The sequence below is a fragment of the Canis lupus genome, chromosome 36, assembly GCF_003254725.2.
Source record: "Canis lupus dingo isolate Sandy chromosome 36, ASM325472v2, whole genome shotgun sequence".
Taxonomy (NCBI): domain Eukaryota; kingdom Metazoa; phylum Chordata; class Mammalia; order Carnivora; family Canidae; genus Canis; species Canis lupus.
Window position 1 is genome coordinate 4,697,352 of NC_064278.1, and position 25,912 is coordinate 4,723,263.

General features: G+C 44.3%; 1 protein-coding gene across 12 annotated transcripts in view; it reads left to right on the forward strand.

The window, feature by feature from the left end:
* The window catches only part of PKP4 (plakophilin 4), a 232,853-nt gene that overhangs the window by 199,449 nt on the left and 7,492 nt on the right, over positions 1-25,912 (forward strand). For 11 of the 12 annotated variants that reach the window (XM_049106375.1, XM_049106382.1, XM_049106379.1 and 8 more), the window contains 6 exons: positions 9,347-9,530; positions 12,567-12,684; positions 13,991-14,182; positions 14,387-14,560; positions 18,217-18,367; positions 21,853-22,048. In XM_049106375.1, coding sequence (XP_048962332.1) covers positions 9,347-9,530; positions 12,567-12,684; positions 13,991-14,182; positions 14,387-14,560; positions 18,217-18,367; positions 21,853-22,048 — 1,015 coding nt within the window. Of the gene's footprint in view, positions 1-9,346; positions 9,531-12,566; positions 12,685-13,990; positions 14,183-14,386; positions 14,561-18,216; positions 18,735-19,309; positions 21,302-21,852; positions 22,049-25,912 lie in introns of those variants that run through there. The other variant, XR_007408776.1, reaches the window with a different exon arrangement.

Sequence of the window (25,912 nt, forward strand, 5' to 3'; positions counted from 1 at the left end):
ACATTCTTTCCAATTTAGCAAGTGATTATTCATCCATATGGCTAAGTAAAATATTCCCACACTGTTTATTTAAAAATTTTTGGATGCTAGCAGTAGATTTCAGATACTATGCAGAACATGAAATTAGGTTTATTCCCTTACTGATCATTAGTGCCATGTTTCTAATTAGGTAATAATTAAGAAGAAAATGATAGTCCTGCACTAAGGAAGGGTAGATGGGCCAGGCTAAAGTTTAGCAAACAAACAGTAGGTTGTTCTATAAAGAGCTTAGTGCACATGCACTCAGCCATTTGGACTGTTAAGTGCCATTACAGGATGAAATAATTTACTAAACATGTCCCCATGGTCTAATTATTATGCCTTCAAAAAAGTCATTTGTTCTTTGGTCCAGAGAGGAGTTGGCCTATTTCTGTCCTGCTTTTTGTGGACCATTAGAGGCATCAGGAGTTGCATGGGTAATTTTCAGAAATCTAGCAACATCTCTTCCCAGTTCTCAGCCAGCATCCGTGGGATCCTTACCACGTGCCCTAATTTATAAAACAGGAACAACAGAATCATGTACTTTCTTATTTACTGAACATTTCACACCATAAAAATTGGTAATAAATAGATAAAATGACAAAGAAGTTTAATTGGTAACAAAAAAAAAAAAGGTGTATTATAAATGGGACAACTCCTAATTCAGAGTCACAGAACTTTGAGCTAGAAAGGGCTGTCAAGAAATCTTCATAAAGCATCAGGTTGCTTAGAAAACGTGAAATGTGATTTTAGTCTTGTGAATATTTCAAGGTTTATAGTCCAAGTATGAAAAGATTAAACCTTGTAAGTAGAATATGACCTTCTATACTATATGTAGGCTTCTACATGCCATGCAAAATGAGACAGTCAAGTGGGGAGTCTCAGAGGTCCCTAGAGAACTCAGGTGGTCAGCTGTGGGTCAGAGTAGAATTTTTTGGCACAAGAGAGACCCCATAGTGACACACTCCCTCAGGTGATTAGACAGCCAGTATATGTGAAAAATATGAAGGCCTATAACAAAAATATAAAAAGAAGATGCCCAAGAGACATGAGCCCAGGTCCCTTGAGTGCTTTGCGGTTTCTGAGTCTGTAGGACTTCTCATGTCTTAGTACCGGAGGTACTTTTGTCTCTAAGCTTCTGCTGGTGCCAGACAGCTGGTTGAAGATTCAATGCACATGAAGCAGCACATCCCTGGAACCCATGAAAGTCAACTGTGGAACACAGAACTTCAGTGACTTTTTCTCAGGCAGATCTCTAAGACAGTGTAAATGACCTAATTCTGAGCCAGACGCTGAAGTAACCAGAAGAATAACAAGGGTGGCTGGGTCACTGCCCTCCTGCCACCTTGGCATCACTGTGTTTCTCTCAGGAGAATTTCCCTTTGTGTGACCCGTTCACTTTTACAAATTCCCCTGACAGAAAGAGCCATCTTTTACATCCCTTACGGGCAGTTCTCAATCAGCATTTCTGAATTGTAAGCTGATTTGTTTTCAGCAGAAATGCCTTTCCAGGCTATGGAGGACTCCGTGACTACATTACATAATTAATCCTCTCAACCTACCCATGAAATTGCAAAATTAACTGAAATAAGACTATGCTGAAATGTAAATGTGAGTCTGTAAACGGATCTCTAGAAATTGATAGATCTTTTCAAAGATGCTGTGATCCACCTTTGTACCTGAAAAATCACAGAGACATGGGCTAACCCTGTGTTCTTTAAAGACTCTAAAGATCTATCACTCGTGTCCTTTGGCAGGGAAAGATTTAAACAGCAGGAACAATCTCCTTCAACTTGAATTTGTAGGCTGGAGCCCCACTGTGTGCAGTCTCTGCGGCTAGCCCAAGCCATCGGCTCCACACTGCCACCTCCAGGGAAGTTTCCTTCTCCCACATCACCTAAGTGTCTTCTCACTACTGCTGCTGAAACCAGAGGTGGTGGCCACTTTGCTCACAGCTGGACCCAAGTGAACTTTCCCATGCCTGACTTGGAGTATGCATCAGCTGTGTGCAGGAAACCACAAGGAGCAAGCAGGCGAGCAAGGCCAGGCCCACCCAGCTGGCTGGGCCAGGCCTCCCAGGGGACCCAGCCCTCGGGGCAGCTGGACTGCCCATCACCTAAGCAGCCGGCTATGCTGGCCAGCAGGGAGGGCAGGAAGAAGGAAGACATGAGAATCCATGATGGCATGTTCTGGGAGTCCCCACACATGGTTCAGCAATCCCTGCTGAGACGGTAGCATCTGAGGAACCCTGGGAGCGATTATACACCACCATGAGTGTTGTTCCCTCAGCATTTAGCCAGAGCAAGAAAGGCTTTTCTATGAGTAAAGATAGTACCTCTGTCCCACTCTCATAATAATCGCTTTCCCATTATTTCAGCTCCATTCCAGTTTCATAATTTGTTCACAGCATTCCAGTCCTGGTGAAAAGCTTGAGTGATTTGCCTGAAGCCACAAATGGTAGGCATTTTCTACTGTACTGCTCTCTTCCTGCTGCCCCAGTTGCCTCATTCCTGTTACAGCTCCAGGTTCTCAACAGATGCCGAGCTGGGGCTCAGCTGGGATGGATCAGCCCTCACCTTGCATCAGGCTCCAAACTGTGGTCACAAGCACTTGCCCTTCCCCTTGGCCTTCCCATCTCCTCCTCACTCACTCCTCAGGCCCTCATCACATTCCCCCTAAACTACTTCCTAGGACATAGGCTCTGCTCCCCTTGGTCCATCAGCCCTCCATCATCATCCATGGGATCACACTTATCCCTGCCTCGCACACTTCCCCACTTGGCGTATGACATCTACAGCCCCCTTCCTTCCCTTCTCGGCTAGCCCAAGCCTTGAGATCCCCACTAACTCCTCCTCCCCCAAGGCTGTGGCCCACCTAGAATGGTTTCCCCGACCCTAGTGCTTCTCCCTGGCTTCTGCCCTTCACACTCCAGCTCAGATGTGGTGCTCCCCAATCCTACTGGACAGGTTCCTATGCACAGAAAAACATCTGGGGAGAAGCAGCATGGTGTTGGGGCTGAATGGGTCTTGGGGTGAGATCAACTTGTTTCCTTGCAGCTCTGTGGCCTCAGGCAAATTACCCATCCCAGTGCCGGCTTCCCCAGTGATCAACGCAGTACCAGTTGCTTGGCGTGAGGATAGCTATGGAGTGCCTATCACAAATGACATGGAAGCTGTGCTTGTTGCTTCTCATACTCTTGGGTTCTTTGTGATGACTGCCCTGTGTTATAACTATTTGTGGCGAGGCCTCTTGAGAGCAGAGGACTCCCCTCCATGTCTCCCGTAGATGCTGGCATGAAATGAACAAGTATCTTTACAAACACTTCCCAGTAGAAGTATAATGTAGGACACGTATAATTCTGAACTTCCTACTAGCCACTAGGAAAGGAAAAAGGAAAGAGGAGCAGGTATTATTTATTTTGACAGTGTGATTTATTTAACCCAATTCTTCTACAATAATCAATTTATAAGCAATATAAAAATTATTAATAGGAGGCTTTACATTCATTCCTTTCATACCAAGTCTTCATATTCTACTGTATATTTTACACTTCTAGCATGTGTCGATTTGGACTACCCACATATGGCTGATAGCTCATCTCTTGTACAGCACAGATCTGTACCATGCTTGGGTGTATCTGAAAAGCATGAGCTGCATATCTTTAATGGACAGGGATATAGGAGACCATATTGTGACCTAACATAGTAACCACAGAGTCATGACATTACTATCTTCCCAACAAAAAGCCTCAGAGTTGTAAAATCCCTACAGGGGTTAGGGGAGAGCTTCAGGGGCAGCTTCAGTGAGAAGAAATGGAGAGGTGTATTTGCTAGATCATGAGTGTTTCAGCCAATGACTATCTACTGGGGAATAATCATGGAGGCACGTGCTAGGAGCCCCAGTGGCCCTAGAGCTTCAGAAGCCCACGTTCCTGCCTTGTCCACGGACTGAGTTTGCAAGATGCACACATACTCTGACCTTCATATGCGATCTAAAGCCTTGATGTTTTGTATTTTCACCATTAGCCTAATATTTCTATCCCCACTTGTCAAAAATGTTTGCAGGGTGGGTATCCCAACACCAGTGTGTTCTAGGGAGCATCATAGATGGAGAAGCGCCGGCGGGGGGGGGGGGGGGGGGTTGTGAACACATTCTTCTGAGCTGAAGCATAGTCATGAGAGTGACCTGTCATGACGCTCACTCTGTGCCAGAACAGCAGGGCCTTAGCATCTGTTCTCTGCTATAATAAGGCTTGGGCAGTTCTACGTACCTAGTAGATGCCTTGTGAAAGGAGGACTGATGGAGGACCACCAACAGACCCCAAGAATAAGGATGCAGGAACATGCCCAATAGTGCCGTTTAAAGTGCACTACTTCTTTTGGCTATTTTATTTTTCTTTTTGCAATATCCACCAGCATTTTTTTTTATAATTAGGAAACTGGACATAAATTGAACGCTATATAAAAATTAATGGTTTTAGATTTCTTTCATATCACAAAGAAAAACAATTGTGTAAGCTGTTACATATTTATGCTAGCAGAGAAGTAACATTTTCCAAATGTTTTGTTGGTTTTTTCCATTAAGAAACACATTTTTCAGATAGTGCCATTATTTTAACTAATCAGTAAAATCAGTTTCTGATTTGACTATAAAATTATCAATTGGTTGTGAAAACAGCTTTATAAAGCTACTTTTAAATATGAGCTCTTTCAAAATTCTGCAGTGTAGGATTTATGTGAAAGAGTATTGTAATTACTTTACTCATTCTTTGGGGGGAAAATGAACTTTCATCTTTCATGGGAGTATTTCATTGCAATTATTGGCTACTGAAAAATGTGTGCACTTTTTTCTGCAGTAGAGAAGAAGCAGCTTTTTCTACAATAATATGCATGAAATTCTCTAATATTTTCTAAATTAGTTTGTATGTGTATATTCTTAGTCCTCACAACAAATAGCTAATTACTTTAAGTTAAATAAAATATGTAGGCTTCCTAAACCAAATTATGATTCATTTTTAACTTTCTCTTTAGAAACCAGGGGATAATGGAGTACGCCACTAAATATTTTTGAAGCAAACTTTGCATGAGGACGTAGAAGCTGGAGGTTTATCATGTTGATGAGGATGCTAATCCTATGGCTCTCTATTTTCTCTGCGGTCTTGCTACATCTGGGAGTTGGTGTATTTACTATTCATTACTTACTGCTCTAGCAACATTCTTCCTGGACCCATTAAATGAAGGCCTAGACAGACTAAGTGGAGAGAACATTGTTTTATTACTACTTTAGTGAGGTGGAGTATACATAGGTATTATTAACTGGTCTTAAGAATGGTGCTTTTTACTTTGAATAGATAAGCCAAATTAATCATTCCACAGCTAAGGCTTTTAAGTTCAACTGAACCTTCTTCATCCAATATTGGTTTATCAGAACTGGTTGTTTAGGCTTTCCATAACCTTATTTTCGAAATAGAAGATAGGGGGAAAAAATATTAATGTCTTGAGACTTGCTTTGAGATTTGAAGTGGCTAGTTTAAATCCACACCCAGTGCTATAGCTCTTTGTGTTACGTGGTAAAGTGCAGGATTAGAGGCATAACATAACTCAGTGCAAGATGATAAAGCTGCCTTGGTATGGGTCTCCTGAATGCAACAGACTTAGCAAAAATAGTATCTTTTCTTTTTTTCTGGTCAAGAATAATTTTGAACATTTTTTGAGAAACGTTCACAGAAAGCCTGTGATTTTATGATCAAAAAGCCATCTCAACTGACCAAAAGATAACACAGTCACCTTGTCTATTAAAGGGTTACATATTTTCAAACAATTTAACATTTTTTAATTGGGCGACACTGATCTTTTCCATTTTGCGGTTTTTAGGGGTTAGGATTCTAGCACACTGCTATAACTCTTAACTTCTGGTTCTAGACATATAACAGAAATGTGATTCTCCTATCCTCAGAGCTAAGATGATGGTTTCAATAACCATCTCTTTTAGTCTTCATAATGAAAGGCAAGCAAAACTATGCTGGCAAATTTCCTTTAAAGATCCAGGACATTGTTCTGACCTCTCCCCATAGTTATAAACCTTAAAGACACTCCTGAATACTCAGCTTAAGAAAAGCAGGTAATAATTATGAGCTAAGTCTGGCAGAAAGGAAATCCAAAAATAAATATGTGCTATTAAATTGGATCCATCAACAAATATTTTTGAGCACCTATTATGTGCTCTGCATATGTGTAACAAGACATGTAAGAGAATGGATCATGATAGAGTATTTGTTCCTCATTATACTTGCCTAATGATATTAAAATTAAATTAAGAAATACAAACACTCATCCTTTAAAAAATCAACATATAGAATTCATTTTGTGCAGCCTGACTCTGTGTAAAGCCCACAATGCCTGGCACAGAGTAAAATCATAATAAATGATCATGTTACCATAGTTTATATTGATTTATGACTGTTCAGTCCCATGTAGATAAGGGCTAAAAGTAAACTACAGAATGGCATATAACTCCACTGGTCATTCTAGATGCCTGATGAAAGAAAGGGCAGGACAAAATTCTGGTACCTGCACAGAAAATTGGGGAAATCTGCAAATCTGGAAAATCTCCTCTTCACAGAAGTAGGTCCTACAGGAGCCAGGAGTGGAGGCAGGAACCATAAAAAACAAGATTTTCTGCCAATGATCAGAGACCTTCTAGGCATCAATTCCTAGATCCATCGTGGCAAAAAACCACCCCTGTCCTTAGTTATGTTTTCACCTGAAGTCTGTGACTCACGCTGTCTCATTTCTGTAGCTGTGGATCTGATTTTATACCTATAGCCTATAATGTAATAGGCTTTCCTTTCCAAAAGCCTTGCCTTAAAGTTAACTTTACAAGAATACATTTATTCTGTGAAGTACAGCCTAGCGTTTTAGAAAATGCAGCCCTTCCCCATGTGTTGAATTCTGTGGAGTGAGGATTTTGAAAACATGTCACAAAATTGTCAAGGAAGTTAGGAGATGACCCTGCCCACCAACAGCATCTGGGCTACATGCTGTCCTGTGGCTGGCACAGGTCCCAACAGGCCCCAGAATACCCTAGGTCGAGTCTGTCCTCATTAGCAAGAAATATTCAAGCCCCATTCGTGGCAGCCTTTATCAGCCACAGTTTTATGCCTCAACCTACTCTTTCTTCCATCTTCTCTCCCTTCCCCTGTCTTTGGATCAGGACAGACCTCCAGGGACTTTTCATCCTTAGCTCCTGGGCCCCTCCCATGGTCATCAGTCCTCTGATATCTTTCCCCTAAAACAATGCTTTTCAGATGTCTTTTAGACAGGAAACTTTTTTTCAAACAGAAACACACAGTACAGCCCAGTATTGAGAACAGGTAAGTATGGAGCCACTCTGGGTGAATTGGTGTGGGGATCTGGCAACCTGCTGCCAGTCCTCCCTCCGCACCTCCCGTGGCTGCTCTTGAGAGAGTCCAGCGAAACTTCCAAAAAACAGGGAGCACAACCTCCCTAGATTAAAATCTCCTTGGATGAAAACCATTTTATATAGAAACTTATGGCCAATTCTGTCAGAATCCATGGAGAAATAGCTCCACCTGAGGAATTGAAGTTCCTTTCATAAGCACCCCCAGGGTATGCCGCCCTCTTGACTAGAAGACATCTGTTGTTTGCCACATGATAATCATATAAGCAAAGGTCTGTAATGGTAGATAGAACAGGCTTTCAGAGACAAATCAGGGTCTTTACGTTTCCTGATCCCAAACTGTCTCAACCTCCCTCCCATTTGGGGTCTAACTAGATGAAGCACTGCTGAGGCTGAGATCCTTCGGTTATGGTGAGCTAACCCACCCCAAAGGGTAGAAGCCGAGAAAGAGCGAAAGTCCTTGGGAAACAAGGGTAAGCCAGGTCCAAAAGTCAAAGGCGAGTGAGAGAGGAGCGGACCCAAGCATCAGCTGCCACCAGCAGCCACTCCCTGTGCAGCGCGGGGAAGCGCTGGCCCTCTCCGGGCTGGCCAGAGCAGTGGGGGGGGTGGGGGGGTTGCTGCCGTTGGTCCGGCCCTATGCTTGTACTTCTCCTTCCTGGAGAAGGAGGGAAAGGCTCCTATCGGCCCTCTCCCCCCTCCCTCCTCTGTCGAGGGCCCTGCAGTTTGTCCAGGAGAAGGCTGAGCAGAGGCTGGGTTGCCTTGCCCTGGAGCAGTACTTCCCCCCATACTCTTGATCAGTCATGTTCGGGGCTTGACCCACCCCCCTGGAAGTGGCCAGACCTTGCCAACCCCCTCCCCTCCACACGGCCTCAAGCGTTCTTGTATGTTGATAATTCTAAAAGCACCGTCCAGGCTTCTGAGCGTCTCAAGAATCCGTCAGGAGCGCAGGGCTCGGAGGGACCCCGGACCTCGGCGCCAGCTGCGCCGCCTCTCTTCGCCCCACTTTTCTCTAACTTGGGAAAATGCGTTGATGTGAAAAGGACAGAGAATAGGTATAATCTTGAATTTGCTCTAATTTCTAAAAGAATAAATCTTCGAAAATCTGTGTGCTATAACAATAATGTAACCCTCCTCGTAGTTGACACAGAATTGAAGGCGCTCTAATATGCTGACAATTTAAATAGCACTCTGGTAAGGACGCTTGAGGTCTGCTGGCCTCGGCCCGATGCGAGGCTTAGTGTGCTGAGAGTCTCGTCTCTATCCAGAAAGGAATGGCAGTGACCCGCACATGGAAATAAAGCTCATCGCCTGAAAACAAAAATCTTTCAACCTTACCTAAATGAGGGAGACGAAGCACGTGTAACCACCCTCTATGTATTTTACTGCAAGCATATTTAAGCGTGAGCTTCCCAGTGGCAAAAGTAGAAAAAGGAAGCATAATAAAAAGAAACATGTCAGCCTTTTGAGAAAGAGAAATGTCTTCCAAGTACTAAATTCTAAAAGTGGTTTGTCACACAGAACATTGAATGTAAGGGATGAAGGAATGAATGACATCTTTACAACAATCAGAGATGCGTTATATTTATGACCGTTGATTGGATTGTGCCCCTTCCCCTCAGAGAGTAGTTCTAATTTGCTTTGCAGAGCTGCAGTCATCTTGTCTGATAGATGGATAGGCTCTAAAACTTAGGAGAAGGACTGTTACAGCTTTGTAATACACTGCCAGAAGCTCACATATGTTCACTCAACGTTTATTAGAAGTCCATCCCCTGCCTGGTTGTAAATTCAGGCCATAGATTAGATTTGGAACAGACTGAGTTCACATCAATTAGGGCTGATAGGTTTGTTGTATTACTAAACCTGCAGGATCGTTAATTGATAATTTGATTTTTTTAATCTCATTTTTTAGGAGTTCTTTGGAATTTATCTTCATGTGATGCTGTAAAGATGACAATCATTCGAGATGCTCTCTCAACCTTAACAAACACTGTGATCGTTCCTCATTCTGGATGGAATAACTCTTCTTTTGATGATGATCATAAAATTAAATTTCAGACATCACTCGTTCTACGTAATACGACAGGTTGCCTGAGGTAAATTCTTTATTTCTTCTTTCCAATTAATACTTTGATCAAATAACATGTGTCATGGGTAAGTTGATTTTAGAAGGATTTACTTCATTTTATAAACATTTACCTACATTTCCAAGTTTGTTTCAAAATTTAGGCCACTGGACTCTTATCCTGTGAGGAAAACACCATGAGCACAGGCTAGTGGCCTGAAAGACATTATCTGATAAATGACTCTTCTGTGGATTAGTAAAAAGGGCCCTTTCAGTCTGAAATTACTGCCAAAATTCCAGTGTTTTCTACTTTAACAGCAATTTTCTGGGTTCATCACATCCTGACTGCTAATGTGTTTGTGAGCCTGGTTTTTGTTTAAATTCAAAATGTGATGGTTAAAACTTTCTTGCTTTTAAAAGGTAAAAAAGGTGTATGGCTTAAGCAATCATTGGGTTTGAGTTTTATAAATAAATGAAGATAAACTCAAATACTATTTGAGCATGTGAAATTCATAAAGGCTCCTTCAAGTGTGGACAGTAGTGCTTATTATTTGCCATTAATACTCATCAGCACAGTTTCTACCCAGTGTCCCAAGCATACAGTGCTCTGGTAACTTGAGGCAGAAGCCTTGGGGCAGAATGGTGTGGTGACGCTGAGAGGCAGCCTGGCTTCCTGTCCCACTCTGAGCCTCAGTCTCCACATCTTTACATCTTTACTGTCTCACACTTACGAAGAATCAGCTCATATAAAGTGCTTAGGGTAGTGTCTGACACACAGCGACGCGATCTGACATTTAAGTGTCCATCCAAGCATCTCAGTAACAGCTTGAAAGATATGGAGGGAGCCTGGGCTGCTGCTCTGAAGCAGCACTATTGTGACAAGTGAGTGTCGGCCCTTTGCTATGGGTGGATGACAATCAGGATCCTGGGAAACAGGCCAGCTCCCTAACTCAGATATGTGCATCAGAGGGCAGATTATAGCACCTACTGTGGAAGGAGCATCTCATCCTTTCTCAGTGCCTGGTTCTAGGGAGCTAGCCTGCCAGGCTTCCCAGAGACAGGACACACCAGCCCGGCTCCCCCAGTGGTTCAGGGCTAAATGTTCTTGGCGCATGCCCTCTGTGTGAAATCCGTGATGAACAAGACAGGCCCCTGCTCAGACAGAACGATATTCTATTGAGGAAAACAAAGAAGAGAATAACAGTAGGTGCCACAGTGATGTGAGAGTTCCTAGGAGATGATTTTGATAGTCAGGTGGCCCCTCATAAGAGGTGAAATTGAAGTCCAGATCTGAAATACCACCAGGAGCTGCTTATATGAGGGTGAGGTAGGAGTCAGGAGGAGGCATGTTCTTAGCAAAGGGAACAAGTAGTATAATGGCTCCGGGCAAAAAATGGGCTTATGGCTAGAGCTTAATGGGCAAGGCACAGAGTGGTACCAGATTACGTAGGATTTTTAAAGTTAGGGGAAGGAGTTTACAGTTTATCCCAAGTGCCTTTCAGAGGGCTTTAATCATGGGAGTAGTAGGACTGGCTCCTGGCTTCAGTGTGAAGACCAAACAAGGGCAGCAGTAGAGCTGGGAGGCCGAGGCTGTTGGAGTGATCCAGGCAGACCATGTGGCCTAGACCAGGTGCTGGAACAAGGTAGGAGATACTGAGTATTTTTGTGGAGGGGGAGCTAATACCTAAATCTTTGGCTGAATCAATTGGGAGCACAGGAAGAAGAAAGGATGGAGGCATGAGCAGTTGAGAGTTTTGATCACGTCATTTTGAGATGTCTAATTAGCCATCCATGTGGTAACACCAGGAAAGCAGTTGGATAAAGGAACCTGAGTTTTAGAGGGGTCAGCCTAAAGACAGACCTTTGGGAGTCCTGCATGGGCCCATGGGTTGTATTAAAGCCAAGGAGCAGAAGGAGACTACCCATGTAAAGATAAAAACAAGAAGAGACCAAAGTAGTCCTGGGCACTCCAGAGGGACCCACCAGCAGAAACAACTGAGGAAGGGCAGCAAGATGGGAGGAAAAGCAAAGGAGCGAAGGGTCCCAGGGTCTTATGAAGGAATGGAAGACAGCACCTGTTGAGGGCTGCTGCTGAGAAGTGAACTCAAGATAAGAGCAGAGGAGGGAGGGACCATGGGTGACATTGTTTCTCTGGCCCCAGAAAAAAAGATGAAAAGAAAAATCATTCAAAATTCCCCCTTATTTGGCTTGTGTTTGGAAAATCTCAGAATTTGCTTAGAACCCTTGTTAACAAGACATAAAGTAGATCTTCAAAATTTGGTTATCAATTCATGAAGACAAACTGATATCAAAAGTTTCAATATGGTGGCACCTGGCTGGCTTAAGTCGATACAGCCGGCAACTCTGGATCTCGGGGTTGGGAGTTAACATTGGGTGTAGAGATTTTTTTTAAAATAAAATCTTTAAAAATATATATATATTTATATAAAGTTTCAATATGGATGAGACCTAAGACAATCTTCAGGGTTTTTTTATATTTGAAAAAAATGAGAAAAATCATAGCATAAGAAATGTCCATATTTAACTTGAATAGTTCTACAAGAAATGACATTTCTCCTGTTCATTCAGGAAGCATATATGACCACCTACCTACTCTAGGCAAAACATTGTAATAGGTGCGGGGGGCTGCCAGACTGGTGGCCCAACCAGGGAAGTAGAGCATGTCTAGAAATAACCACCCTGGCTAACAGGCGTTGCAGGCACTTTTCCGAATGCTTTTTATGGAGCATCTCTTCCTCAGCATGACCCTCTGAGGTGATCAGTATTCTCCCCTTTTTGCATATAAGGAAACTGAGGATAGACCCCAAAACAATTTTTAGGAGGTTAGAAAAGTGTGCCATAGTTTTAGGGCTTCAGAGTTCAGAGGCCCTGCTCCCTTCTATTTGGGTAGATAATGGGGAGCTAGTTATTGTGAGTTCTCGTGATGTTAAACTATCTCCTCTCCTGGGACCTGCATGGCCACTGTCGTCCGACCTCTCAGATGTAAGGTCAGGCTCTGTGGCTAAGGAGTGAGCTCAGCAGCTCCTATATGTCTCTGCCCATGCAGGAACCTCAGCTCCGCAGGGGAGGAAGCCAGGAAGCAGATGCGCTCCTGCGAGGGGCTGGTGGACTCGCTGCTCTACGTGATCCACACGTGCGTGAACACATCCGATTACGACAGCAAGGTCAGTGCTGGCTGGCCGTGCGAGGGCCACGACGGCAGGTGACAGCGGCTGCCTGACGCTGCTCTTTGCATGCCATTCATTCTTTCTGGAATTCTTGAGCCTTTCCTACTCATCACGCTATACTCCAGATTAAGGGGAGTCTCTCTAAAAGTTACAAATTAACAGCGACATGACAATTTAAGAAAATAGCCTTAAAACCAGGAAAACTGAGTGACTCCATGTAGCCAAGGACTTAGCACAGGGTGGCAGGGTGTCGACTTCCTTCGTGGTTCTCTTGGGCTAACGGTCACTGTGGTTGCCCCTGCTCTGCTTCCTCCAGTTGTGTCCTCTGTGGCTCGAATCTGATCCATCTGTATTTGCGTAGTGAATAAACCTTCCTGGTCGAGGCCCTGTGACCCACCGACTGCTCTGCCTTTCTAGCCCCAATGCAGGCCACAGCCTCCACCCCGCACCCGCTCCGATGCCCTCCTCTACAGCCCCTGCCTTGCCCTTTGACCCCTCCCTCTGTTGCCCTGCTGGTTAGTCTTTCCATGAACAGAGGTCTGCGGCAGAAAAGGATGATGAGTGGTGGGCTCGGGGAGAAGGGAGGGGAAGAGTTCAAAGCGATGGCCAGGTTTTTGTTTGAACTTCGTTGAACCAAAAGATCTGTAGATAAAGTTGAGAGAAGTAAGCAGGTTGGAAGGAGAGCTTCCTAGGAAAGAGCGGAGCTTGGTTTTGGGCGCTCTCACTGAAGTGACGGCCGCCCAGTCAGAGGTGTGACTCAGTCTTTAAGAGGCAAAAGGAGGTACAGGAAGCAAAATGTACGGGAGGCAAAATGTCAACAGAGAAGGAGATTGTGGAGCTTTCCAGAGGGAGGGGAGGGTTTGGAGATGGCTGGAGAGGCCAAGGATGGGGCCGGGGGAGGGGCTTCCCCAGAGATGGGGCTAGTCACACCTCTTGTCACATGAGGACTTCCGGTGGCAAGGAGGAGTGAGGGTGCGGCAACTGGGTGTGTCTGCTGCTGCAGCAATCCTGAGGCAGGATCTCTCGGCATCTCCCCTTCCAGAGCCTGGCACGTTTTAATCAGCATGACATGAGATCCACAAATGTACTTACAGGGATGGCTCTGTGCTCTGTCATTTGGGTATCCCACAGAAATTCTAGAATCGTGATCCTCTCCTTAGATTGTTTCAGGTTCCTATAAGTTTAAAAAAAAAAAAAGTTCTCTCATATTCTGCATTTACTTAAGATCACGGCTGCTCGGTACAGAAGCATTTTGCAGTAATGTGCCTCAATGGTTTTAATTATACGCTGTGTTGGTTTTCAGACTGTGGAGAACTGCGTGTGCACCCTGAGGAACCTGTCCTACCGGCTGGAACTGGAGGTCCCACAGGCCCGACTGCTGGGGCTGAGCGAGCTGGACGACTTGCTAGGAAAAGAGTCGCCCAGCAAGGACTCAGAGCCAAGCTGCTGGGGGAAGAAAAAGAAAAAGAAAAAGAAAACACCCCAGGAGGATCAAGTTAGCATTTTATTTGACATGAAACTCTGAGGTTTCATTTTTCTGGGAATAAGAAATCACATATTTGGCAAGAAAAGAAAATTTCTCATTATACAGTTTTTCTACCTCACTGTAGCTGAATCCAGCAGAGAGGAATGTTTTCAAGTATTGGAGAGTGTAGTGTGTTCATTTGCTTCCATTTCACGTGTGCTCTTTGTCTTGCAGTGGGATGGAGTTGGTCCTATCCCAGGACTGTCAAAGTCCCCCAAGGGGGTTGAGATGCTGTGGCATCCATCAGTGGTAAAACCGTATCTGACTCTTCTAGCAGAAAGTTCCAACCCAGCCACCTTGGAAGGCTCTGCTGGATCTCTCCAGAACCTCTCTGCTGGGAACTGGAAGGTATGATGTCCTCCGGGACCCCACACTTCTTTCCATCTGTGCGGCCAGCCCAGACCAACAATGACGGTGAAAGGGACACAGCCGTTAGGACAGACCTGGGGGGGGGGATTGACAGCAGTTGGCTCTGGGGATCCAAAGATGAATGTGACACAGCCCTCCCTGTAGAAACTGGAGGCTAGAAAGAAAATGTACAGATCAAGTCAGTACAGTGTAGACTCCACAGGATCTGTGTACTGTGGGGTCTTAAAAAGACATCTAACCCAGCCTGGCAGGTGAGAAAAAGGCAAAGAGGAGAGCCAAGAAGTAGGGAAGGATTCTGGGAAGAATGGTGCTGCCCAAATGGAGTATTTCAAAATGAGCGGAAGTAAGCCCGCAGAGTCTGAGGTTGGTGCTACAGAGGGAGTGATCCAGAGAAAGGGACAAGAGGAGAAAGACCTTGAGGTGAGGAAAGGACAGTGTGGCAGAGACTACAGGATGCTTGCTGGGGCATCACAGGCAGCTCACACGTGGCCCAGGTGGGACCCAGGCGGTGTAGACAGGCCTGATGGCCAAGGATGATGGCCACATGACCTGCACCAGAAGGGCCACTACAAGGGTTGAAGCGGACAGGCGACACAGATGTGGATACTGTTGGGTCCCCTTAGCCGCAGTACAGAAGACAAACTCAAAGAAGGAGAAAGTAGAGGCTGGGATTCTGTGCTGAACGTGCCAGGGGCCTGAATTAGCGCTGAGCTAGGGCAGCACTTGCAGGGCAGAGGGACCACTGTTCCTGTCTCAGACTCTTCCAGAACATACGTATAGCAAAAGTTACCCCTTCTCCTCAAAGCTGTGTGGCTTCTTTATGAAAATTCAAAGTGGTTTCTTACCGTTACAACTGTAAGAGGGTCTCAGGACTTTTTAAAACATCATCTACCAAGTTCCCAGACAATCCTTTTCTGAAATATTTTCAAACTCTAAAAATCTCCTGACCAGTGTATTTTTTTTGTTTCAAGTTTTTCATTTAAATTCTAGTTAGTTTATATATAGTGTAATATTGGTTTCAGGAGTGGAATTTAGTGATTGATCACTCACTCAACACCCAGTGCTCATCACAAGTGCCCTCAATGCCCATCACCCACTTAGCCCTTCCCCCGCCCACCTCCCCTCCAGCAACCCTCAGTCTGTTTTCTATAGTTAGGACTCTCTTATGGTTTGCCTCCCTTTTTTTTTTTTTTCCTTCCTTCCCCTTATGTTCATCTGTTTTGTTTCCTAAATTCCACATACACATGAAAAGTGGCTGCACCAGCTTACATTACCACCAACAGTGTAAGAGAAGAGGGTTCCCCTTTCTCGGCATCCTCACCAACCCCTGTTGTTTTCTGTGTTGTTAATTTTAGCCATTTTGACAGGTGTGAGGTGGTATCTCATCATAGTTTTGATTTGTATTTCCCTGATGATGAGTGAAGTCGAGCATCTTAACCATGTGTCTCTTGGCCATTTGTATATCTTTGTTGGAAAAAGTCTATTCATATCTGCTGTCCATTCTTAACTTGATTATTTGTTTTTTGGGTATTGAGTTTAATAAATTCTTTCTAGATTTTGGATATTGACCCTTCATCAGATACGTCATTTGCAAATATCTTCTCCCATTCCATAGGTTGTCTTTGAGTTGTCTGACAAGTGTATTTTAGTAGAGTTATTATAATGCTTGTTTTTGGCTGCTTCCTCCACCATCACCTCCCAAAATGGGAACCTTGTGGCCACTGTATTATCCATGAAAGAGAAAAGCATTGGTAAGGCTAGGTGTGGTTTGTTTCATGCAGTCAACTGCTATAATGAATGTATACAAATGTTTATGGCCTAGTGCTAAGCCAGCATGGTTAGTTTGTTATTATTGTTTTTAATTAACGTTCTAATAGCTTGGTATCTAAGGGCTGTCTCTGGAGTCAGACCCCTTGGTTTCAAATCCTGGCCCTTACATTTATTAGCTAGGGGGCTTGGATCTTTCCATCCTGTTTCTGCATCTGTAAAATGGAGGTAATACCTACCTCACGAGGTGGTTGTGAGAGCTAACTTAGACAATAACATGAAGGACCTACGACTGTGCGGCACATAAGTAGTCATAAATATATTTATGTTGATGACTCAATGTTCACATCCAGTTTCTCATGACCCGAGAGACACATTCGATGATAATAAAAAAGACAATAATTGAAATAGATGTGATATGAGTTGTGTTTAATTACACTTCTCGAGTCATTTAGTGAATGAAAGTTAGATGGCAGGCTCATTTAAAATATAAATACTGTATTAAAATAATTTCAAAAGTATCTAAAATCAAAATATTAGATCCTCATTAAGAAAACAAGATAATCATCACCACAGATGTTTTCAAGTCAAGCTATTTTGGGAGTAGCGATGACTATAGTGCCCCAGAAGGGAAATGCTCTGGGCTGGGCTGAGCCAGGTGGTCTCCAGGTGAGACAAGTGTCGACTCTGTCCTTGAAGATTTCAGAGAGAAGTTGAGAAAGTGCTTTAGTCTACAGCAAGTCATGTATTCCATTTCCTTCCCCTCCCCTACCCATAGATTTCATTTGATTTAGAAAAATAGGAGTATTTGTTTAGGAAGAATGTTACTAGGACCTTTGAAATGCATCTTTTCCTCTTCCTTGTATTATTAAAGTAATCTATTCTGTTGGTATGCAAGGAACCCAGTGGTCAATCATATATTTTAATGTTCAAAGTAACACAAAAGGCTGGCAGATCTTTGTCCTCATGCCTTGACCACAGCAGGAAAGTATTAGATGTTTTATGAGCAACATTTTTCAATTATCCTAAATTTTGAAAAACAATTTGCATTGGTAAAAAATGTCAATAAAAACTCAAAACAAGATGAAAGACCCAATTTTCAAATGCTACCTTTTTTTGGTTATTTCCCTGATGACTTAGCTGGCGTTCATTTCCAATTCAAATGGTACACACGCTGACTCGCTGAACAGACTTGCCTCATAGTCACAAAAGAATTTCTTGACTATGAATTTAAAAAAGCAGCAGCAGCTAACTAATCTTGCATAAGAAAGCACTCTGCACGCAAATATACTTTTTCACTAGTCTGTATGAATTACGATGCTCGGTGTTTCTGGAGAATTCTTTTTCTTCTGAGGCAAGGGCTTTTTTTCAGTCAATCTCTTTGAAAGGTTACTGAACTCTAAATATTGGTGCAGAGAGTATAGGAAAAGAATGTATTGATGGAGACCGGTTTTTCTATAATGTGCACTGATCAGTTACTGTCTCTGCGATCCTATTTATAGCCTCTGGACCTGGCATGGGGCCAAGTACAGAGAAGACCCAAGATCCTTCCTTAATCATGTATATGTATCTGAGGTAGAAAGCAATCACTGCCTTCTCTTTTCTGCAAAAAATGTATGGCAGATGGTGGTTTGAGATTTCCAGGCTTTAAGATTTCTTTTTAAATCAGTCATCCTAGCCTGTCTTTATCCCTAACTATAGTTGTTGTTTTTCTTTTTCTTTACTGACACCACAGATTTAATCTCCAATTGAAAAGAAAACATTTAATCTATTAGTTTATCTTTTGGAAACATCTTTTTTAGGTGACAGTAGCATTTGAGAGTTGAACTCTGTTTTACACTACTCTATGGCTTGTTTTTACTCACTAGTTTGCAGCATACATCCGGGCAGCTGTCCGCAAAGAAAAAGGGCTCCCCATCCTTGTAGAACTGCTCAGAATGGACAATGATAGAGTTGTTTCTTCGGTGGCAACTGCCTTGAGGAATATGGCGCTAGATGTTCGCAACAAGGAGCTCATAGGTATGTTCTGGTGACAAGGTAAGCTATAAAGAAAGAGAAACTACATTTATAAAACTAGGGCTGCCCGGGTGGCTCAGTCCATTAAGCATCCGACTCTTGATCTCAGCTCAGGTCTCATCTCTGGGTTGTGAGTTCAAGCCCCGTGTTGGGCTCTACACTGGGTATGAAGCCTACTTTAAAAAAAAAAAACTGTTCTTTTGACTTATAAAAAATATGACATTTAAAATGATTAACTGAAGTCTACTCTCTAGTGTCTCGGCAGATCTGTGTACCCTTTGTGCTGTCTATACTTTGTGACCGTTCCTTTTCAGCAAGAGGCAAACTCATTAATTAAACCTTGATCAAGAAAGGAAAATCTTCAAAAAAGGTAGCAATTTCAGTTACACATTACAACACTACTTGATAGAGTTGGTGTCTCTATTTCCTAAGAGAGGTCCATTTCCTGAGCAACAAAAGAAGTTAATTCTCGCTTTCTGATTTTTGAGACTGATAACTGCTAACTTACCAACACCACCATGTTCTAAATAAAAAAAGAAATCACATAAATGGTTTGTAGCTTTTCCCTCTCAGATCTGTGCAAGTGCTCACGCCATGGCGGGACCACTATCCCAGGCCATCTCCCCACCAGGGCAGGGTCAGGACGAGGCTAAAGCAAGTGAGGCACATAGGTTACAAAATGGTAGGAGGCACCCTCCACCCGGGGCTGCCCAGATATAGGATTGGCACTTGCATGAACCTGACGCTGAGCACTTCTTCAAGCTTGCCACCCTCGGCAGCTTAGCTTGCTTGCCTGCAAGGCCATTGCCACACTCAAGCAGAGTATAGGAGGGAGGGAAGACCAGAGACTCCAGCTGACCTCAAGTTAAACCCTGACCTGCTGCGCACCGGCTGTGCCACTGGGGGTCCTGTGGTGAGCCCACCAGCCTCGATTCTTTCATCTAGATATGAAGACTCTTCTCCAGCCCTGCCTCTGAAAGGGAGCCGACCACCCTGCGGTCCTCACCATGGGTTTGCTGTGCAAATCAAACAAGAGGATGGACGATGAGCTCCACGCCAGCCCCACCGCCGATGACAGGCCAGGAGGGAGGGAGGGGAGGTTTGACAGGATGTGGGTTAGTGAATAGGTATTAAACTCGATCAAATATGCCTGCCCTGAGAGAGGGGGAAGACAGAGGGAGAGAGACCAAGAACAAGGGCAGCAGTGCTTACCTGCAGGAGTCGCCGTGAGGACTCCCTGGCAGCTTCCGTGAGCGCTGCGACGCGGAGCCCGGCAGAGCTGCTATTTTAAATTATCACTGAGATTAACCTGCTCTTAACACACCATTCCTTTGAGCCAAATTGTGCCCCCCCCCAGGAGAGAAAAGGAGCTTCTTCCACACCCTGTTCACAGGCCAGCAGGTCCTGCTGCCAAGATGCACTGTAACCCTTAGTTCTCACATTTCCTGGAGAGAAATCCTGTAGTTCCCTGAAGAAAGTTTTTTAAGTTATTTTTGTTACATCTATAGTGTTTCAATTTCTTATAAGATGTACATATAGCCTGGGAGTCCCTAATGCTAAGAAATAAACAGTTGACCACATATGACGTGTGGCCCATATTGCACAGCGGGGAGGGGGCACAGAGGTGCAGGCCCCATACCACCGAGGGCATCTGGCCTTCTGTCAGTGCACCCCTGTGTTCCCCGTGAATGTCCTGACCCACTTGTAAACTTCTGTGAGCATTTTTTTACCCAACTGGAACACTCTAAAATGGTTTCATGAATCCCTTTCTTGTTTCTCTATAAAGATCCCTTTTTCCTGAGGCCTAAACCCCTCCCAGATTCAATATTCGATCCTAATATACTCAGCACTTCTGTTCCTAAGAACCATCCCCTTCTGAACCATCCCCTTCTTGGACACCCCCACTCTCTGCTCATGCCCGTCATCAGCTCTAGCAATGGCCTTTCTCTCCAGAGCCGTCCTCCACAAGGAAACCAAGTTTTGTCGCCCCACGGAAGTTCCCGCGCTTACCAACCTGAGTGGGACCGAGCCAGCTGTCCGAGCCGCAAGCTCCGAGGGAACCACCAGGCTCACTCACAGGCACACGGAGCTGCCTTCCCAGTCTCGGGGGGCAGTTTAAAGTTGCGCCCAGCAAAAGGACAAAGGGCGTGTCGCGGACATTGTGGTTTTTGCCAGTATTCAAAATCACCAGTGCTAACTTCCATCTGTTCTAGAAACCACATTTATCTTCTGGCTTATAATGTCAACATTGTTTTTCTGTTATTCACAACAGTGTTCGCTGTGAGTGAGCCAGAGCCTTCCCTGTGAAATGCTGTGAATTACGCAGCGTATGGTCAGGGCCTGTCCGCTGCTGCTTACTATTGTATATAAATAGGTCACTAATAAAAGCCCCATTTTGTATCCACTCAATCATTAGCATAGAAAAAAAATAAAATATTTACTCGAGCTTTAGTTCATTTCTTTTGTGTGTCATACAATTATTCTAGTTTGTCAGTTGGTAATTGACATTGAACAAGCTAGAGAGATTTTGGTTTTGGGGAGAAGTAAGGGAAACTGAGTATTTGTAAAGAAATGCTTCAGTAGCTCGGGGCTCCCCAGCCTGTCCTGTCAAGAACTCTGTTATCTTTGCATCATCATATCAGATAATACAGTCATCATTTTAATGCCAAATGTCACTTTTGTCTCTTTAAAGAAACTAACATGTTGTTATCACTACTGATGTCAGATCAGCTGGTATTTATCTTCAACTTGATAAAAATGTGCAGTGGTTCCCTGTTCTCACATTAAGACCCAGAAAGATTTAATGAAAAGTATTGTGTGGCAGCCTTACTTGGTCCAGCTTTAAAACTTATTCAAAGATAAGTTTTTAAAGGCTTTATAAGGAACTTAAGGTATTGTTGATGTATAGGAATTCAATTGAGAATAAAACCATTGTAATTTATGTCTCACTGTTAATGAAAATAGTTCAACTGAAGCAACTGGTATAACCAGTTTTATACACTGATTTACATTTCCTTTCAGTGGCTTCCTGTAATGTTTTAAAACCCAATCATTTCTTCAAGTCGGCATTGTAGTAAACATTAACTTCCCCCCTAAAGTTCTGGTATTTGTCACTTTCCATTTTGTCATGTTTTTTCTTTGTGTTATTGCCTTCTGAGGTTTGAGGCGGGGGGGGGGGGGGGGGGGGCGGCGGGATGGATTGTTTTGTTTTGTTTCTTTTGAAGATTTTATTTATTTATTAGAGAGGAGAGGCAGGTAGAGATGGAGACGCAGACTCCCCCGCTAAGCAGGGATCCCGATGCAGGGCTCAACCCCAGACCCCTAGGACCATGAGCTGAGCCGAAAACAGATGCTTAACTGACTGAGCCACCAGGTGCCCCTGAGGTTCTGTTTTTAAGAGAGAACACATTGTCAGGATCTTGCGACAGCAGCAAAAACAAAAACCTAGTACCTTTTGAAAGTGGAATGAAATCTTTTACATTTGGCAGGTAAATATGCCATGCGAGACCTGGTCAACCGGCTTCCCGGCGGCACCGGCCCCAGTGTGCTGTCTGATGAGACCATGGCGGCCATCTGCTGTGCTCTGCACGAGGTCACCAGCAAAAACATGGAGAATGCCAAAGCTCTGGCCGACTCAGGGGGGATAGAGAAGCTGGTGAACATAACCAAGGGCAGAGGAGACAGGCAAGTCTGGTGCAAGGACATGGGAACACGAGGCTCTTCTCCTTAGAATTGTCCTGTGATGAGGGCCTTTGAAGGATATTCTCTATTGGAAAGGATTTATTTCCAATAAGCTAAACAGTCTCCGCCAATTAAAATCTATGTTAAGAGGCATTTGCAGTCATGTGGCCCCCTTTCTCTGATTTTTGCTTTGTTCTGACATCCCTGCATTCATTTTTGTCTCTAAAGCCATGTTTGCTTGTGCTGACCCTGGGAAGAATCAGAAATGTTTTGATGAGGAAAATCTGAGGTCACCTTCCCTTTCACCTTTGACTCTACTCCAGGCTCTAGAGCCTGTTCTGCAAGAACATCTTACTGAATCCTCAGCTCTGGGACTGATTCCTCTGCCAGGTGCTCAGAAAGTATTAAAATCACTGCTCTGCAGCAGGGCCTGCTGTGTGGCCTCAGGATGTGCCCTGGGCTGGGATCATACATTTCCCTTTGCTTCTGGGTGAACCTAACTGATGAAGCAGCAGAAGTAGGAATTAGAGAGTTGGTGGCAAAAATAGAAGGGTTTTTTGGTCACTAGAGCTATAGCAGTTGACTATAAATTTGCCTTAGTATCAGATCAAAGAATCCTTCAAGGAAGTGGGAAGTAGGGCTGCTTAGAGCCTTCTCAATACACAGGACACCTGATCCATAAAAATGGCACCTGTCTCCCCACTCTGCACCCCCTTCCCCTGCTCTCCTCTCCTTCACAGCACTGATGAACCCGATATATTACCTAGGGCTTTCTCTGGCCTCTGACTCCCCAGTACCAGGGACTTTGCCTTTTCTTAACTATTGTACCCTCTACATGCAGAACAAAACCTGACCTATAATAGCTGCTTGGTCACTGTTTATCACTTGGCTGAGTGACAATGCTAGAACTCACATTATTTCTTGTCTAATCTTTTAATTTATACTTTTGTAGGAATTTCTAAAATAGAAAAATAATGTAGCAAAGCATATTCTCATCCTCCAGAAGTCACACCTATCAACATGAACCATATTTCCTTTCAGTCCTTTTTTCTTATGTATCTTTTTAATCTCATTAGTAATAAATGCACACACACCTTATTTCAAAAGAAATTAAATGTTACAGATAAAGCTAAAGTAGCCATAATCACTTTTTGTGCTCTTAAAATTTCATTAAAGGGCCTTCATTGGTGAAAGGCATAAGAAGAAACTAGAGAGATGCTGAACCAGTGCCAGAACCTTTGTATATTTAAAAAAAAAAAAAATCCAGTGTAATTTTTTTTTTTTTTTTTTTTTTTCAAAACAAAGACTCAGAAAGTCCTAGATCAATTCAGATTGCCCTCTGAACACACGCTGACGTTCCTGGAGTCATTCCCCAAGTTTACTGCCTACCTGCTATGTACTAGAGCAGCAAACAGATCACCCAACAACCCCCTGGTAGCTTACATTCCTAGGCAAGGTAGATGAGGTACTAGTGAGTAAGAAACACAGCCTGTCAGATGCAGATGGAGCAAATAATAAAATCGGGAAAGGTGATGAGGAGAAAATGGAAGGGCTTCATGTGTGGTGGACGATGGGAAGCCAGTGGGAACAGAGTAAGGAGGAGCTGGAGGAAAGAAATATAACCAGAAATACAGGATTCTGTGGGTCAGTGTAAGGACTTTTATTTACTCTGAGGAAAACCAAAAGCCACCGGAGATTGTTCAGCAATGGGGGGGGGACAGCCTGACTTCCTTAAAGGGGTCATCGTGACTTAGTGAACCTTCTCCACCAAGTAGAGGCTAATGGTGGCAGCAACTGTAGTGGTGAAGAAGTGATCGATTCTCACATGGTTGAAAGAATCAACAGAATTTGCTGAGGGGTCAGATGAGCAGCAGGAGAGGAGGAAGATGTCAAGGATGACCCCAAGGTCTTTGGCAAAAAAGACCACAGGATGAAACTGCACTTACCAACATGGGGAAGCCCACAGGAGCGGATTTTTTAGGGAAGACCAGGTGTTTGTTTTGGACATGTGACATCTGAGACGTCTATTGGACGTCCACATAGACTGCATGGTCAGCAGAATATATTTGCGTTCAGGATAGAAGTCCAAGCTGGAAATATAAATTTGGGAGTCATTAGTGTATAAATGGCATGCTTCGAAAAGAGAAATAGGCTGAGAAGGAAGAAAATATAGATGGAGAAAAAAAAGAGGTTTCAGGGCTCATAGCTAGAAGCCAAGGAAATGAGCCAGCAGAAGAGCCCAGGAAGGGGAGCCAGAGCACTGAGAAGAGGAGGCACTAAGAGCTAAGGGAGGAAGGGTCTCACAGCTGAGCTCATGGCAGGTGCTCCTGCTCAGTAGGATGAGGATTGAGACTTGTCCAGTCGAACACTACTGACGTCACACATTTCAGAGAGGATGAGAATTAGAGTTCTGAAAATCCGTAACTTTTCCAAGGAGTTGTGCTGTAAAGGGGAGCCCGGAAACATCCTTGCTTTTCTCAAGAGTTAGGTTTCCACTAAGAGAACTCCTCCGCAGATATCCAGCCCACCTGTATCAAGGTGTGTAACTGGCACGCTCCCGCTGTGTCGAGTGCTGCGTAGTCCTTGGAGCCCACCCGTCCTTTCCTGCCTCCCGGCTGCCCAACAGTTACAGACAGGAAGGTGAACACCAGCAACAGGGTCAGGACCCAGCTGAGAATGGCATGGCCGTGAGGTGTGAAGACTGCAAAGCCATCCTGGGTGTCAGAAATTCCATCTCTGCTTTTTTTTTTTTTTTTTTTTTTTTAATCTCCTTGTTCTGTGGTCCGTTTTGAAAATCTAAAATTTAGAATAGCTTTGGGTCGGTTGGTCTGACCTGGTTCTACCCTTGACTCGTGAGGAACACTGAGAAGGAGTGTAGGGTAGGAGGGAGTAGTGGAGATGGATGCAGAAATGCCCCACCTCTAGGAGCAGACTCAGCCGGTGGGGGTGCCTGTACCCCACGGCCTTGCTGAAGCCCTTGGAGGTCATTGCGACCCATCTCCTGTTGTTTGGGGCAGAGAAAGTGCCTCCAGGCTGCTCGCCTCCCTACTTCTCCCCTTCATGAGAGTTTAATTGGGGGGATAAGAAGAGGAAATCAGATTTTAGATCCTGTGATATATATTTGAAGTCAAGTTTTCAGTGTTGAAATGAATTGTGAAGAGGCATTCCCTCATCCTTACGGCGGACTCCCCAGCTGACTCCGCAAGCGCCGCCCCAGCCCTAACGGGTGATCTGGGGGCCTTTGTTGAGGCAGGAAGCTACACTTCCCTCTTCACTCACCACTGAGGCCACGGTGATTTAGAGGAGCAGCTCCCGAGCTGAAAAGCAGTGACCCATGGTCAGCAGGGCTTGAGCAGAGTGCCAATATTCAGCAAATGCCTTCGGAGAGAACTTCTAACCAACCACGTTTCCTACATTGAATGTCAGGGCATATATGTACATTTGTTTACACAGAGACATAAATGATAAGAAGGCAACGCAGGTATTTATATGAAGACGGAATAATGGGGGGAAACAAATTAACTTGGGAGGGTCATCCGACACTCGGGATGCAAGGTCATAATGTAGCAAAGCGTATTCTCATCCCCTAGAAGTCCCAACATTCTCCATTACTGCCTTTTGGTTAACCGTGTTTCCCCTCGTAGATACGGGGGAAGGCTAAGGGCGGGCAGCCGACAGGCCCCAGCTAGGAAGGTCACTGCTTATCCCGATCACAGCCTCTCCCCACAGACTTGACCGCCTGAGAGCATCACCTTGGCCCTTGCCCACCCCGACCAGCCCTGAACTTGCCCAGCTCCGAGGTACACCTGATTTCCTTGGTTGTATTTTCCAACAGCGGCCCCTATGCCCTCTGGTCCTTGGAGAGAT